Here is a 15,107-nt window from a genome sequence, read left to right as displayed (position 1 = left end):
GGAAGAATCACACACAAATATATATATATATATATATATATATATATATATATATATATATATATATATATATATATATATATATATATATATATATATATATATATATATATATATATATATATATATATATATAGATCTATAGTTTGTTGGCTTTGCGAAGAGCGGAAGGAAAAAAGTGATTTTTACGCCAACATATACGTCACTTTTAATTACTTTTAACTTTCGTCCAACATTTCCGTGTTGGACGAAAGTAAAAACCATTAATTTAATTACAAATTAATCGTTTTTTAAAAAAACCACAAAAACGCTAATTTAATTGACCAGAATGTTTTTAAAAACATTCTGAATGTTTTTAACAATATAAACAATGTTTTTATTTTTTTTTTTTTTAATAAAATGTTTTTATTTTTATTTTTTTTAATAAAATGTTTTTATTTTTATTTTTTTTACTGTAAATCATGCGCGGAGTGTTGCTACATCGACTAACTTATAGCCTGACTCGCAAGGGAGTGCTGCTACATCGACTGACAAATAGCCTGACTCGCAAGGGAGTGCCGCTACATCGACTGACAAATAGCCTGACTCGCAAGGGAGTGCTGCTACATCGACTGACAAATAGCCTGACCCGCAAGGGAGGGCTGCTACATCGACTGAGGGTTTGGTTGGGGCAGGCAGTCTATCATTATTAAAAAAAAAAAATTCCCGTCTTGCATTTTAATTTTTACTTTTTGTCAACAAAATATGGAAAAAACTTTCGGACAACATCTAAGGGTTCTATATATATATATATATATATATATATATATATATATATATATATATATATATATATATATATATATATATATATATATATGTGATATATACAAATATATATATATATATATATATTTGTATATATACAAATATATATATATATACAAATATATATATATATATATATATATATATATATATATATATATATATATATATATATATTTGTATATATACAAATATATATGTATATATATTTATATATACAAATATATATATATATATGTTGGCACTAGTGCCGACATATATATATATATATACAAATATATATATATATATATATATATATTTGTATATATATACCCCCCTTTTTTTTTTTTATTGCAGATTATGAAAGATCATTGTTTAAAATGAAGAGAATTGGTATCCATTTTGTTTTTTCACCAATTCAAAGTGCTCTAACTTTGACTTGAAGAGAAGAAAATCCCCTATCAAAATGCTAATATTTGCCTTTTTCTTAACCCCATTTTGTTTTGTTACTTCAAGCAATATTAATATTGAAAATGACATGGTTTTCACGGTCGCAGCGCCTAACTTTAAAATAGGATGTTGAAAGTCACCATAATGAACACTTAGCCATATAGTTGCGAATATTAGAAATCCTTTAATATAAAATTTCAAACAGCATTAATAGCTTAAATGATTAATTACTTCCTTAAATCTTGCATATAAGATCTTTCAAAATTTAACCAAAATAAATCAGTGAAAAATCGCTTTAAATTACTTTAATTAACATTAGCTCCTTCTAAACTTCATGGCTCCTCAATTCCCATCGATGATTGAGTTTGATTCTATTTCTCTGACCCAAATTAGATTAAGATTTGTCCTTTATGTACCAAACCTTGCATATAGCAAAATTACTCACGGGCTGTGGACCTTGTAATTTAGAGATGTACGGTTAAACGCTGCAAAAGAACTTTCTGTATTAGAAAAGACAGTTTTTTTGAAAAATCTCATTTGGAATTATGACAAATTATCGGCACAATGTACATATGGTGTAAAAGCACCGGGTCCGGCTGCAGATTATCTTATGAGGATATTAAACATGAATTGAACATTGGCAGTCAACATTCAGCTGTTGATTGGAACCAATTTTGTCGAGACATCTGTGTTTCCTATTTTATTAATCATCCGGAACCAAAAGGAGGACCAGGACGTGTTGTTGAGATTGATGAATCTCTGTTCTCAAAAAGAAAATATGAAGTCGGACGCTTAGTACCACAGCAATGGATATTCGGTGGTTATGAGCTGGGAACAAAGAAAGGTTTTTTAATTCCCATAGCAAATCATGGCGTAGCAAACTTTAATTTAACTTTAGCAACTTTAATGCCAATTATACACCAATGGATCCTTTCAGGTTCAATAGTATGGAGTGACATGTGGACTGCATACAAAAACGTTTTAATTAATAACAGTGGTTACTTTTGTAATAGTTATGTGTTTAAAAACTACATTTGTTACAGGAATGTTTTAGTTTTAAGTAATAAAAACCAGGCTGTTCACTGTTAATATGGAAGTGGTTTTTGAATTATGGAATTAAAACTAAACATGTTAAGAAAATGGCGAATATTAGCGTTTTGGTAGGGAATTTTTTTTTTTCAAGTCAAAGTTAGAGCACTTTAGGTTGATGAAAAAACAAAATGGATACTAATTTTCTTCATTTTAAACAATGATCTTTCATAATCTGCAATAAAAAAAGGGGGGGGGGTGCAAAAGTGCACTAGCGCCACATATGTCTCTGTAAATAAAGATTTATTATATAATATATATATATATATATATATATATATATATATATATATATATATATATATATATATATATATATATATATAACCTTTAACTGGTTGTCAGAAAGTTTTTCTGTATTTTGTTGACAAAAAGTAAAAATTAAAATGCAGGACCGGAATTTTTTTTTTATAACTTGATAGACTGCCTGCCCCAACCAAACCCTCAATTGATGTAGCAGCACTCCTTTGTGAGTCAGGCTATAAGATAGTCGATGTAGCAGCACTCTGTTGCGAGTCAGGCTATTTGTCAGTCGATTTAGCAGCACCCTGTTGGGATTCAGGCTATAAGATAGTCGATGTAGCAACACTCCGTGCATAATTTACAGTAAAAATAAATAAAAATAAAAATGTTTTATTAAAAAAAATTAAAATTAAAACGTTTTATTAAAAAAATAAAATTAAAACATTGTTTATATTATTAAAAACATTCAGAATGTTTTAAAAACATTTGGGTCAATTAAATTTGCGTTTTTACGGTTTTTTTCAAAAACGATTAATTTGTAATTAAATTAATGGTTTTAACTTTCTGACAACACGCAAATGTTGGACGAAAGTCAAAAGTAATTAAAAGAGATGTATTTGTTGGCATAAGAATCATTTTTTTCCTTCCATACTCCCAAATGCAACAATCTATATAACTATATATATATATATATATATATATATATATATATATATATATATATATATATATATATATATATATACATACACACACACAGATATATATTATACATATATATATATATATATATATATATATATATATATATATATATATATATATATATATATATATATATATACATATATATATATATATATATATATATGTATATATACACACATATGAAGAGTTTATTTTTAAAACGCAGTATGAGTAATTTTGTTTTTATGTGCCAACTTAAATAAAAAACTTTAAGTAATTTAAAAAACAACAAATAAATAATAAAAACAAATAGTTATATAAGATTTTAATTCATTTTGTTGACTCATATTATTTAAGACATAATATATCTTTATTTTTTACAAATCTTTTGTTTCACTTTACGATAAAAATCACTGGTTGTCTTTTAATATATAAAAATATGATTAAAGTTCTTGTTTTGTTATTTTCTGTTGTTAATTGAAATTGTTTTTCTTTAAGGCATTTTTTTCATTTAATTTCTGTCATTAAATTTTTTTGATTGAATCTTTTTAAAAATCCTCTTTAAGTTTTGCTGTTATTAAGTTATTAAAGTTATTAAAGCAAATATTAAGTTTCAATTATTTTAATTTTTAAACTACCAGGTCATATTATTCATTGTATCGTCATATATTTTATATCATATTATTCATTGTATATTATATTGTATATATATTTTATATCATATTATTCATTGTATCGTCATATATTTTATATCATATTATTCATTGTATATTATATTGTATATATATTTTATATCATATTATTCATTGTATCGTCATATATTTTATATCATATTATTGATTGTATATTATATTGTATATATATTTTATATCATATTAATCATTGTATCGTCATATATTTTATATCATATTAATCATTGTATCGTCATATATTTTATATCATATTAATCATTGTATCATTATCGCATGCTAAAATTTTAGATTTTCTACTGCTACATTTGGTTTCTATTTAAAATAAAGATCACTCAAACTTATTAATAAAATTTCAAAGTTATGAACGTCTTTGTGCATTGAAAAGCGTTAAGAAGTAATAAATTACAAAAAAAACTTTCAAATAAATTTTGTTACGTTCAAATAATATTTTTATTATTAATTAAACATACTTTTAACGTATGTTTAATTAATAATAAACTATAGATCTATATATATATATATATATATATATATATATATATATATATATATATATATATATATATATATATATATAGATCTATAGTTTGTTGGCTTTAGGAAGAGCGGAAGGAAAAAAGTGATTCTTACGCCAACACATACGTCACTTTTAATTACTTTTGACTTTCGTCCAACATTTTCGTGTTGGACGAAAGTCAAAACCATTAATTTAATTACAAATTAATTGTTATATAAAAAACCCACAAAAACGCAAATTTAATTGACCAGAATGTTTTTAAAAACATTCTGAATGTTTTTACATCGACTGACAAATAGCCTGACTCGCAAGGGAGTGCTGCTACATCGACTGACAAATAGCCTGACTCGCAAGGGAGTGCTGCTACATCAACTGATAAATAGCCTGACCCGCAAGGGAGTGCTGCTACATCGACTGAGGGTTTGGTTGGGGCAGGCAGTTTATCATTATTAAAAAAAAAAAATTCCGGTCTTGCATTTTAATTTTTACTTTTTGTCAACAAAATATGGAAAAAACTTTCGGACAACATCTAAGGGTTATATATATATATATATATATATATATATATATATATATATATATATATATATATATATATATATACATATATATATATATATATATATATATATATATATATATATATATATATATATATATATATATATATGTTTAAAAATTTTTTTAAAGGTACAGATGCAAAAGATCGCCAGCATTGGATAAATTTAATTCGTGCTGTTGCTGAGTTTCACACACAAAATGTCTCATCTTCAAATCCGATTGTCAATAATAAATCTAAAAAATCACCTAGTCTTAAACATTCTTCATCACTGTCACTCTCTAAATCTCCACTAAATCTTTCTAAATCTATTAACACTCAAATTTCTCCTAAAATTTCAAATACACCAGACAATCCTATTAAAGATGAGTTAAAGAATATTAATGATGCCATCACTAGTGTTATTGAATTTCATTCACATGCTATGGAGGCACTTCAGGTCTTAATTTCTCTTATAGTTAAATATTACAGATAATTATTGATGTTATTGTATTGTAGATATTGATAATATTCAAAGAGTTAATGCTTCATTATTTTTCTCGTTCTTTTTTACTATTTGCATATTGAAAAGTCATTTTTAATTTAGACTGCACCAAATCGAGATTATATAATTTCACCTTTAGATGAGGTAAGATATTGTTAAATGGTGCACAAGGGATCATGGGAATAATGGATAATGGTAATTAATAATGAATAATGGTAAATAATGAATAATGGTAAATAATAGTAAATAAAATAAATAAAAAATTATGGGTAGGGAGTATATTATAGAATAAAAGAAAGCAAGATTAATATAGGAATTATAGATGGGCATAAAATTTATATTGATTAAATTTTAAACTTATTTTTGTGTTAAAATAATAGGTTTTCATTTATATAAAATGATGTTAATATGCAAAGTGTTTTTTTTTACTTTTAGCAAGTTCTTCTTTTCAAAGCAACTTCACAAGTAAGCTTTATCTTTGAATTCTAGCAACTATTATTCTAGCATTTAATATTTCAAGCATTTGAATTTATTTAGTTGATTTATTGGTTGATATTTGAATAAATATTTTTTATTTTGAAAACAAAGTATAAGTAAAAAATAATAATGATAACTAGCAGTAAAATTAGTAATTTAAGTATCAATAAATTCATAATAGCTTAATAAATAAGCTTAGTGATTTCCTTTGATGGCATATTTCCCAACATGTACATATGCGTATACACAGACATTCAAACATTTTATTTACAAGGTTTATTTTGTGAGGTGTCATAGAAATAGAATAACACTATTATCAAAGGAAAATGGTACATTCAGAAAACACTGTTAAAAAGTAGTTTACATCTAAAACAAAAGACATACAACAAGTTATTCTAATAACATGAATATAACAAAAGTTTACATCTAAAACAAAACAAGTTATTACAGTAACATGAATATAACAAAAGTTTACATCTAAAACAAAACAAGTTATTACAATAGCATGAATATAACAAAAGTGTTTTTAATGGTTTTTAGACATGTTGGTATTTTTCTTTCAAAAGAAATCTAGTTTGGCATTTAACTATCAATAAAAATAAGTATTGTTTAAATTGAAGCATATTTTTAATGTTCAGGCTTTCCCTTTTTTAATAGGTTAAATATAAAAATCTTTTTTTTTTAAAAAAAAAAAAGAACTTATTTAAAAGAACTCTATTATTAATTGAATTTTTTTTTAAACTCTGACAAGTTTTAAGAATACTCTTAAAAGTGAAAAATATACTAATAATAAGTAAAAATGAATAAAAGCCAGATCAACATTTTTTTAAACTGAAACGCGTTATAATTTGAAATGTAAATTAAATCTTTTAAGAAAACCACTATGGTGAACACATCATTCATTAAGCAAACCTGTAGAGTGAGCATATCATTAATTAATCAGATGTTTTTATTTAAAAAAAAACATCTTGTTAATGAATGAATCGTAAGCCTAATATTAGACTAAAAATTGCATAATTACATGATAGCTAAAGAAAAAACTGTTAATATCTCGATAAATAATTTTGTTAAGTTTAATTAATTCTAAACTTATTTTCTAAGTTTTATTTAAGATATGAACACAACTTGTCTTGGCACTTTGTTTTCCTTTTAAAAATGTATAAACAGTTCTTGAACTATTTTAATTTGAAACTGAATGAAAGAGCATTCAAGCAACTTTTTTTTAATATTAAAGTTTACCAAAGTTTAACAATAGAATTGAATTATTCTTAAAAAAAATTGAATTAAAACTTATAAAATTTTAGATTAACGAATTGACTGAATACAAAACAATATCTTGATATTCAGCGCATATTTTTTTCTTCCTAAGGAGAGCCATTAAAATTAAAGAAGCCTTTAGTTATTTATCAGTAACTTTTTCTCAATTGTTGTTGTGACTCTCTTTCAATTCTTTAATTCTAAAACACAAAACTTAATTTTAAAACTAAAAAAAACTTAATAAATAATTTGATTATTTATATTTTCTCTTTTTTTTTTTCAGGCCACTGTTAATATTCTTCAGCAGTGTTATGGAATTCTTCAAAAACAAGTAAGTTTACAGTAATTCTTTTATCATAGCTAAAATAGAAACAGGTAAGTTTACATTTTTTCAAATTTTATCTGTAATAAAAGCAAATGCTTTTATCAAAGCTAAAATTAAAAAAAGTTTATAGATCTATAGAAAAAAATAGAAAACAAAAAAACAATAAATACAGCTGTTAAACAGATAAGTATTTTAACATTTTACTAAAATTTAACATAACTAAAAAAAATATTTTATTGCTTGTAAAAAAATATTACAATGAAGTTTCTAATAAAGTATTATTTTTTGATTATTAATATTGATTAAGTGTAACTAAAAAGGATAAATTCAAATAGAAAAGAAGTATAAAAATTCACACAATAAAATGTTAATACTTTTATAGCAATTATATTATTCAATTCTTGATTTATTATGAAAAGTACATTTAAAAAAAATAGAAAGTTTTAAATATTTCTAGGAGAGTAAAGAAACTAGAGATTTCAACTAGCTTGCTGAGACAGTAGAACTCTAATGACTTCTATAATGAGTCTATAATGAGAGTTTATTTGGCTGATCAATAGCTTTTGTTTTTGTAATATAGGGATCTTTTTTTTCTTTCTTATTTGTTTCACTTATTAGTTATATATTTGATACTTGATATTTGATATGCTGCGTATAACTCATATTCTGTATAGTTCTTTCTTTTATATTTTTTATAACTTTAGTTTGCTGGCTAATATATAAAACATTTGCTTGTTTCTTGCAATTAGATGTTGTGTTATGCAAGGAATTGTATAAATAGATATTAGTGCTGTTAAAAAAAATTATTTGTAGAGGTAGGACCAAATATATAACTTGCTAATTTTAAAATAATTGAAGAAGTGCCAGCAATTTTTTATATACAACCTCTATTAAATGTTTTATACCTTGTTCGTACTGACGCTAAAACATGTTTTATTTTAATCACAGTTTATATTTTCAATGTTATATACTGTATAAAACAAAAATAAAACAACATGGTGAAGTTGTTTTATATTAGCACAAACTTTTTATATTAACAAAACAACTTCTTTGTATAATTTTATTATTGTTTTATATAGCTTTTTATAATAACAATATAATAAGCTTTTAAAATAAAGCTTTATTGTCAGTATAAACAAGTATTAGACTGTCAAAAAGTTTTTAGTTAATGTTTTTTTATTATATCTTTTCATCTATTAATTTATTCTTGTGTAAAATTATCTTCTAGTCATCAGATATTCATGGATCAGCTTGTACAAGCCAACAGATCTCCACAGGTTAGCTAGAAGTCAATAAAATTTTATTTTAACTTTTTATGCTTAAACTTTATATTGATTATTAGTATTTAAATTTTTTGATTTAAATTTTATATTAGTATTATTATTAGTATTTGCTAAGTCAAATTTTGTATTAGTATTATTAAATTTATGCCTAAATTATTATTATATTTATTAATTATTATTATTATGATTATTATAAATGTTAATTATTATAATTATAATTGTTTATTTTAAAATTATTAAGCAGGGATTATCTTTTTCCGGATATTTCTAGAATTCCGGACATTTTTATCAACTTTCAGTTTTTTCGAATATCCAAAACGTTTTCCATACATACAAAGGTGTATATTTTTGTAATATATTTCTTTTTTAAGCTTTTTCACTTGTCACTCATACAAAACTAAGAAGAGTTTGAAAAAAAAATTATAAACAACTCAGCTAAAAGCAAAATTAAGAGGAAAATATATTCCAGATATTTTACTTAAACAATTTTCCGGATTTTTAAAATATGGTCTGGATGATCTATGATTAAACAAAAATGTGTTTAAAACAATTTTTTTGGAAGTTGAAATGCTATTGTAATTGATATTGTAACCAAATATTTGCAGTTCGATATTAAATACTCAATATAATTCTTGCTCCTGAATTTACATGAAGTAAATAAAAAAATGCTCCATTAATATTTTTAAAATTTTTGCTCCTGAATTTACATCACATTACAAGTAAATAAAAAAATGTCACTGAGTTTAAATTTATAACTATATTGAATGATAAAGGTTTTAAATGATTGTATTTTTTATCATTATTTATCTTCTTTTTTTTTTAGGAATATAAAAATATAAAGCATACCCAAAAAAATAATGAATTAAATTTTCTAATAAAAAAAACTGATTAAATGTTTATGTTCATAGTGTCCTTTTTCAAAAGAGTTTTTTCATCTTTCAGTAAATTACATTATTCACTAGACACTAAACTTCTTCGATTTTTACTTTGGTTACAGAATAACAGTTGTATTGAGTTCTGGTCAAGAACTTTGATCACACCATCATAGTCAAGCATTTCTGGGTTGAACAATTACATATAACAATTATGATTGAAAAGAGCTTTTCACAAGGTTAGGTTGTTTCTCAACATGATTAAAGTGTTACTCTGGGTTGAGTTTTTTAGTGTACCTTATTTATGTATTAAGAGTCTCAGACAGTTAAAGACAACCCACAGCATGGAGAGTATATCTTCTACCTGTTTTCTTATCTTTTTGTATAAATAACAAAAGTTTCAATGGAAAAAACAAGTAACTATATAAAGTGTTGAGTCAGATGTTGTGAATCAATCGAAAGTTTTCTAATTAACTGAGATTCAAATAAATGTCCTTATTCTAAACTACCTCAAAATCTTAAGTCTAGTAAGCACAAGACATCAAATATTAATACGTTTTATTACAGTTAGGCCTCAAAAACACGTTTTGTGCTTACTGGATTTGTTGTTTATTTTTTTAATTCTAAGTTTCTTTTCATTAGAGACAAATTTAATTTTTGTTGTAAAACACATTTCAAATAAAAGTTTAAAAAAAAAATTATTTAGATTAAATTTTGTTATTAACAGTTTGATATATTTATACAGTAAGTTCTGCATACAAAAAAGAGCTTCCAATATGAATTTTTTTGTATAATAATTTATTGTCATATATATGTTATTGATTACTCTCAGTAATAATATCTTTTTTTATTTGATTTTTAGGCACAACAATTAAATGGATTGAACCACAGTATGTAATCTTTTATTGATTGCTTTGACAGTATGTTTTAAATTAATGCTTAAACAGATTTAAAATACTCAACATAGCTAAAGTACAGGTTTAATTTTTTTTAGGAATACTCAGCTTGAAAGAAGCGTATCACTAACTAGCACTGATAGTTGTGAGTTTAATACTGATTCAACAGTTGTGTGTAATGGTAAATATTCTTTTACTACTTGTGTTTATTTATTCATTTTAAATAGATTTTAATTTATAGTTTTTGAAACATCATAATTGTAGCAATTTTTTCTGTGTGGAATTTATTTCAGAGTGTGTTTGAGTTTTGTTTGGTTTTAGTTTAGTGTTTTCAATTAGAACTTTTCTCAGTATCTTCATTAATGGTGTTATTATAATGAAGTGCATCATTATTATTACTATTTTTTTTAAATTTAAGTTTTTTTTTGAAGTTCTATTTAAAAAAAAGCTTATTTTTCAATTTCAAGCATTTAATGACATGAGAAATGATTTGAGTATTTTGGTATCCCTAAGCATGGGGATAAAGCTTGGGGGTTATAGGTTAGTGGATTTGGTATCCCGGACTACAAGATGCTGATTGTTAAGTTTAATTGTTAACAATGTTGTGAAATCTGACTCCATCAATCCAAATCCATCAATAGCAGTTTGTGTCAACTTTCAGATTTGCGTTAAGTAGTTCTGTAGTTCTTTGAAAAAATAAAAATAGGACCATGCCTTAAATCTTTTAAGGATCCTGGCATTTTATTTTATATGGTTTGCACCTTAAATTTTTTTAATAACTCATTATAATATAGTTTATATTATGTTGTTTTTTATATAATTTATATTATTTTTTATAAAAACTTTTTTATAACTCACATATTATTCTGAATTCCAAAAAATATGCAAGTGAATAATTCAATTTTCAATGATTTTTGTTTTGGATGGAAATTACCATGGTTTAATTTTAACAATTGAAAATACACAGTGTGTTATAATTTTTATTTTCAACTATATAAAAAACAGCAAATAGCAGTTAAAAGACATTTTTCTTTTTTAAAATTTATTGTTTTTATATTTTTAGTGTACTAGTTAGTGTACCTCTAAAAGATAAATTACTTGCCAAGTAAACTGTCTAAAAAAAGTCACAATTAAAAAAGGGGGATGGGAGTATTTATCAGCATGTATTGGGGTGGGGTATTTGTATTGGAATATTGTATATTTTTATTGGTATATTGTATATGTATATTGTAATTGTATTGGGGTATTGTATATTATTATTATTAGGGTTTTATATTTTATATATATTTGTATTGGGGTATTTATCAGCATGTATCACATTTGTATTTCATAAAAGTTAATAGAGAGACTCTAATATAAGGAGGGGCTGCTTTATTATCTGATGAAAAAGTGGTAGTGGATAGTTTGCTTATTGAAACTAAAAAAGAGTTGAACTCCATTACTTTTTTAGTTTTACCTTGTTTTTTTAACTTTTTTCTCTGCAAAGAATTTTTTTTATTTTAGAATCTTTAAAAGTTTTTTTTTTAAAGTTTTTAATAGAATAATATTTCTTTAATAGAAGAAATACCAGATAAATTAAATTGTAAATATTTCAAATAAAAAACTCCAACAATTATATTTTGATATTATATTGTATAAATTAATATTTGTATATTTGGAAGGATTTTTAATTTTACAGATTTCAAGAGTATTGACCAATATATGGATGAGGAGACTGAGGATGAGATTGATCTTACAAACTGTAATGTTGAGGATATGGACTCCAATAAAAGTATCATATTAAATTTATTGTCACAACTTAAACTGGGAATGGATTTAACAAGGGTATGTTGTAAATATATTATATTTGTAAAATGTATAAAAATATATTTAGATTTGCATAGTACTAGTACAGTTCTGTACATTTTGAAACACACAATGTAGGTATAGATGAAAAATCTTGAATGACATTTCATGCAAATATGAGATGTGCAAGAAGCATATCTGATGATGTTTCATTTAAATAGGGATAGGCTAGGAGCTTCAGTGCATACATCAACTGAAAGCCTAATGCTTCAAAAAAGTTTTTAAATTTGATAAAATAGTATCAAAAACTAGGATACGTTTGGGGAGAGGGGTAGTTTTGGAGCTCATTTTATTTTAAAACCTAATTGTTTTTAATTCTAATATATAGTACTAAAATTTGCAATTGTAAATTTTTTACATAATAATTTAGACTTCTTACTGTTGCTAAATCTTCCTTGAAAAAAAAAACAACAACATTTTTTCTCTTTAAAAAAATTTTTTTCCTGTAATTTTTATTTACCCAATATAATTTCCTGAGTGCTGCGATCAAAAAAAGTTTTTCCGATCAAATAATGTATTTCAATATTTAAAGCATCTTGATAACTTTGCAAATTTAATTTTTGTATAATTTGTTTATAAATTATTTGGGAATATTTTTAATCATGGCACAAATTTAAAACTACAAACTACTGTCTACTATCTAGAAAAAAATTACAAACTACTATGTACTATCTAGAAAAACTACAAACTACTATCTAGAAAAAAATTGGTTTCTTTATTATAAAAAACAGTGCTATGATCAATATCATTTGACTACAGCATTGTTTTGTAACAGCCACATTGATCACAGCACTGGTTGGTTTAAATTTATGAGAATAGCCAGGTGCAAAGAATGTTAAGCAGGAATAGTATAAGTTGGGTTTCAAGAATGATGCTGCAGCTATTTTTTCACTTACCCTAGTCAAAGGTATGTTTTGAAATAAACCATCCAAGTTTTTCAGTCCAAAGTGAAGGCTTTTAAGTTTTACTATCAAAAAGACACCACAACAATGAAATAACTAATAAGCTGGACCAATCTGGAGTCAAAATGTCAAAGAGAACGGTCCACCGTTGCCTACACAATCTTGGTTACATTTCACGACATCCAGCTAAGAAATCTAAACTGACAACAAAAATGATGCAAAAAAGGCTGGAGTGGGCAAAAATGTATAGGAATTTAACAGAAGATGATTGGAAATTGGTAAAATTAATTTAGATGTATTTAAAATATCCACTTTCTTACACCAAACTCTAAATATTCACTTAACAATCCTTGTATAATATTTTATGGTATGCTTTAGCGACGAGAGTACTTTCCAAGTTTTAACAAAGAAGGCTCAATATGTAAAAAAAAAAAAAGAGGAAAGATACTTATTGGACTGCATCATTCAAACTGCTAAACACCCCACCTCTGTGATAATCTGGTCAATGATATGTGAAAGAGGAATGGGAAGGCTCTATATTGTAGAGGGAATAACAAGTCAGTTACAATACAAAAAAGTCCTGGAAAAAAGATTGTTGCCACAATTGACAGAATGGTTTAGTTTAGGTGAAAAAAAAACCTTCATGCATGACGGGGCACCAAGTCACACGGCTAAATCAGTTAAAAACATCTATCAGAACAAATATTCCATTACTTTATTGACCAGAAAACTCTCCTGACCTAAATCCTATAGAAAATGTTAAGGGGCTCCTAAAGAAGCAAATATTTAAAGAAAATATTACAAATAAAGAGTATTTAATAGAAAGAATTATTCACCATTGGAACCATAATAAAGAATTGAAGGAAAAGGCTGAAAAATGCATCAAAAGTATGTCAAAATAGGTTCTTATAATTATAGAGGCAAAAGGAGGTGTGTGTGTGTATATATATATGTGTGTGTGTGTGTATATATATATATATACACTCACAGCCATCCGAATTAGGAAAAATAAGGTTAGCAAAAAATGGCCAACCTAAAACGGTTTTAGTTTGGCACAAACGTTTGTAGCATTCTTTGACAGATTCACAAACCTGCAAATCTTTAGCATAAAATTGACTTTTCTTTCAAACCTCAATGTTTGCTTAAAAATTTGAAACAGCAACCAAAGTTTTGCTGCTTTTAATTATTTAGTTATTTTATTAGGAATTAAAAAAAATTTTTTTTTTTTTTTTCATTTTGTATTATTTAATTTTGCTATTGCTTTTAAATTAATTTGTTGAGAATTTAAATAAAACGTTCTTTTATTCTGTTTTTATTTTATCTATTTAATTAGAAAATTGAATAATACGTTTGTTGCGTGGGGTTTTTTTAAATAATTTTTTTCGGAACTTAAAAAACATGTTTGTTTTTTCGTTTTTGCAAAAGTTTGGGTTCACTTGTTAAGTTTAATAATATGCACAAAAGAAAGATTTTTCTCATTGTGTTAGTTTACAATAAAATAGTCTTTGAACATAATATAAAATAGTCTATAAATACTTTTAGCAAAATAAAAGATAATTTTGAATATCATGCATTGTATATTTTTTTTAAACTGATTTTTCAATAATTTTTAATTACTTATGTTTACAACAAAATAATTTTTCTGCAAAATAAAATGACATTATAAAATGTCTTAAAATAAAATGACATTGTAAAAGTTTTTTTTTTTTAATTTTTGATTCTTCAAAGTATCTTCCTTTC

General features: G+C 24.6%; 1 protein-coding gene across 2 annotated transcripts in view; it reads left to right on the top strand.

The window, feature by feature from the left end:
• The window catches only part of LOC100199117 (oxysterol-binding protein-related protein 11), a 52,427-nt gene that overhangs the window by 15,928 nt on the left and 21,392 nt on the right, over positions 1–15,107 (top strand). For both annotated transcript variants that reach the window (XM_065791496.1, XM_065791497.1), the window contains exons 6-13: positions 5,158–5,465; positions 5,613–5,654; positions 5,946–5,975; positions 7,528–7,575; positions 8,798–8,846; positions 10,587–10,614; positions 10,719–10,801; positions 12,299–12,444. In XM_065791496.1, coding sequence (XP_065647568.1) covers positions 5,158–5,465; positions 5,613–5,654; positions 5,946–5,975; positions 7,528–7,575; positions 8,798–8,846; positions 10,587–10,614; positions 10,719–10,801; positions 12,299–12,444 — 734 coding nt within the window. The remainder of the gene's footprint in view (positions 1–5,157; positions 5,466–5,612; positions 5,655–5,945; positions 5,976–7,527; positions 7,576–8,797; positions 8,847–10,586; positions 10,615–10,718; positions 10,802–12,298; positions 12,445–15,107) is intronic.

This window comes from Hydra vulgaris, chromosome 02, assembly GCF_038396675.1.
Source record: "Hydra vulgaris chromosome 02, alternate assembly HydraT2T_AEP".
Lineage (NCBI taxonomy): Eukaryota > Metazoa > Cnidaria > Hydrozoa > Anthoathecata > Hydridae > Hydra > Hydra vulgaris.
This window is presented reverse-complemented; position numbering and strand designations above follow the sequence as displayed.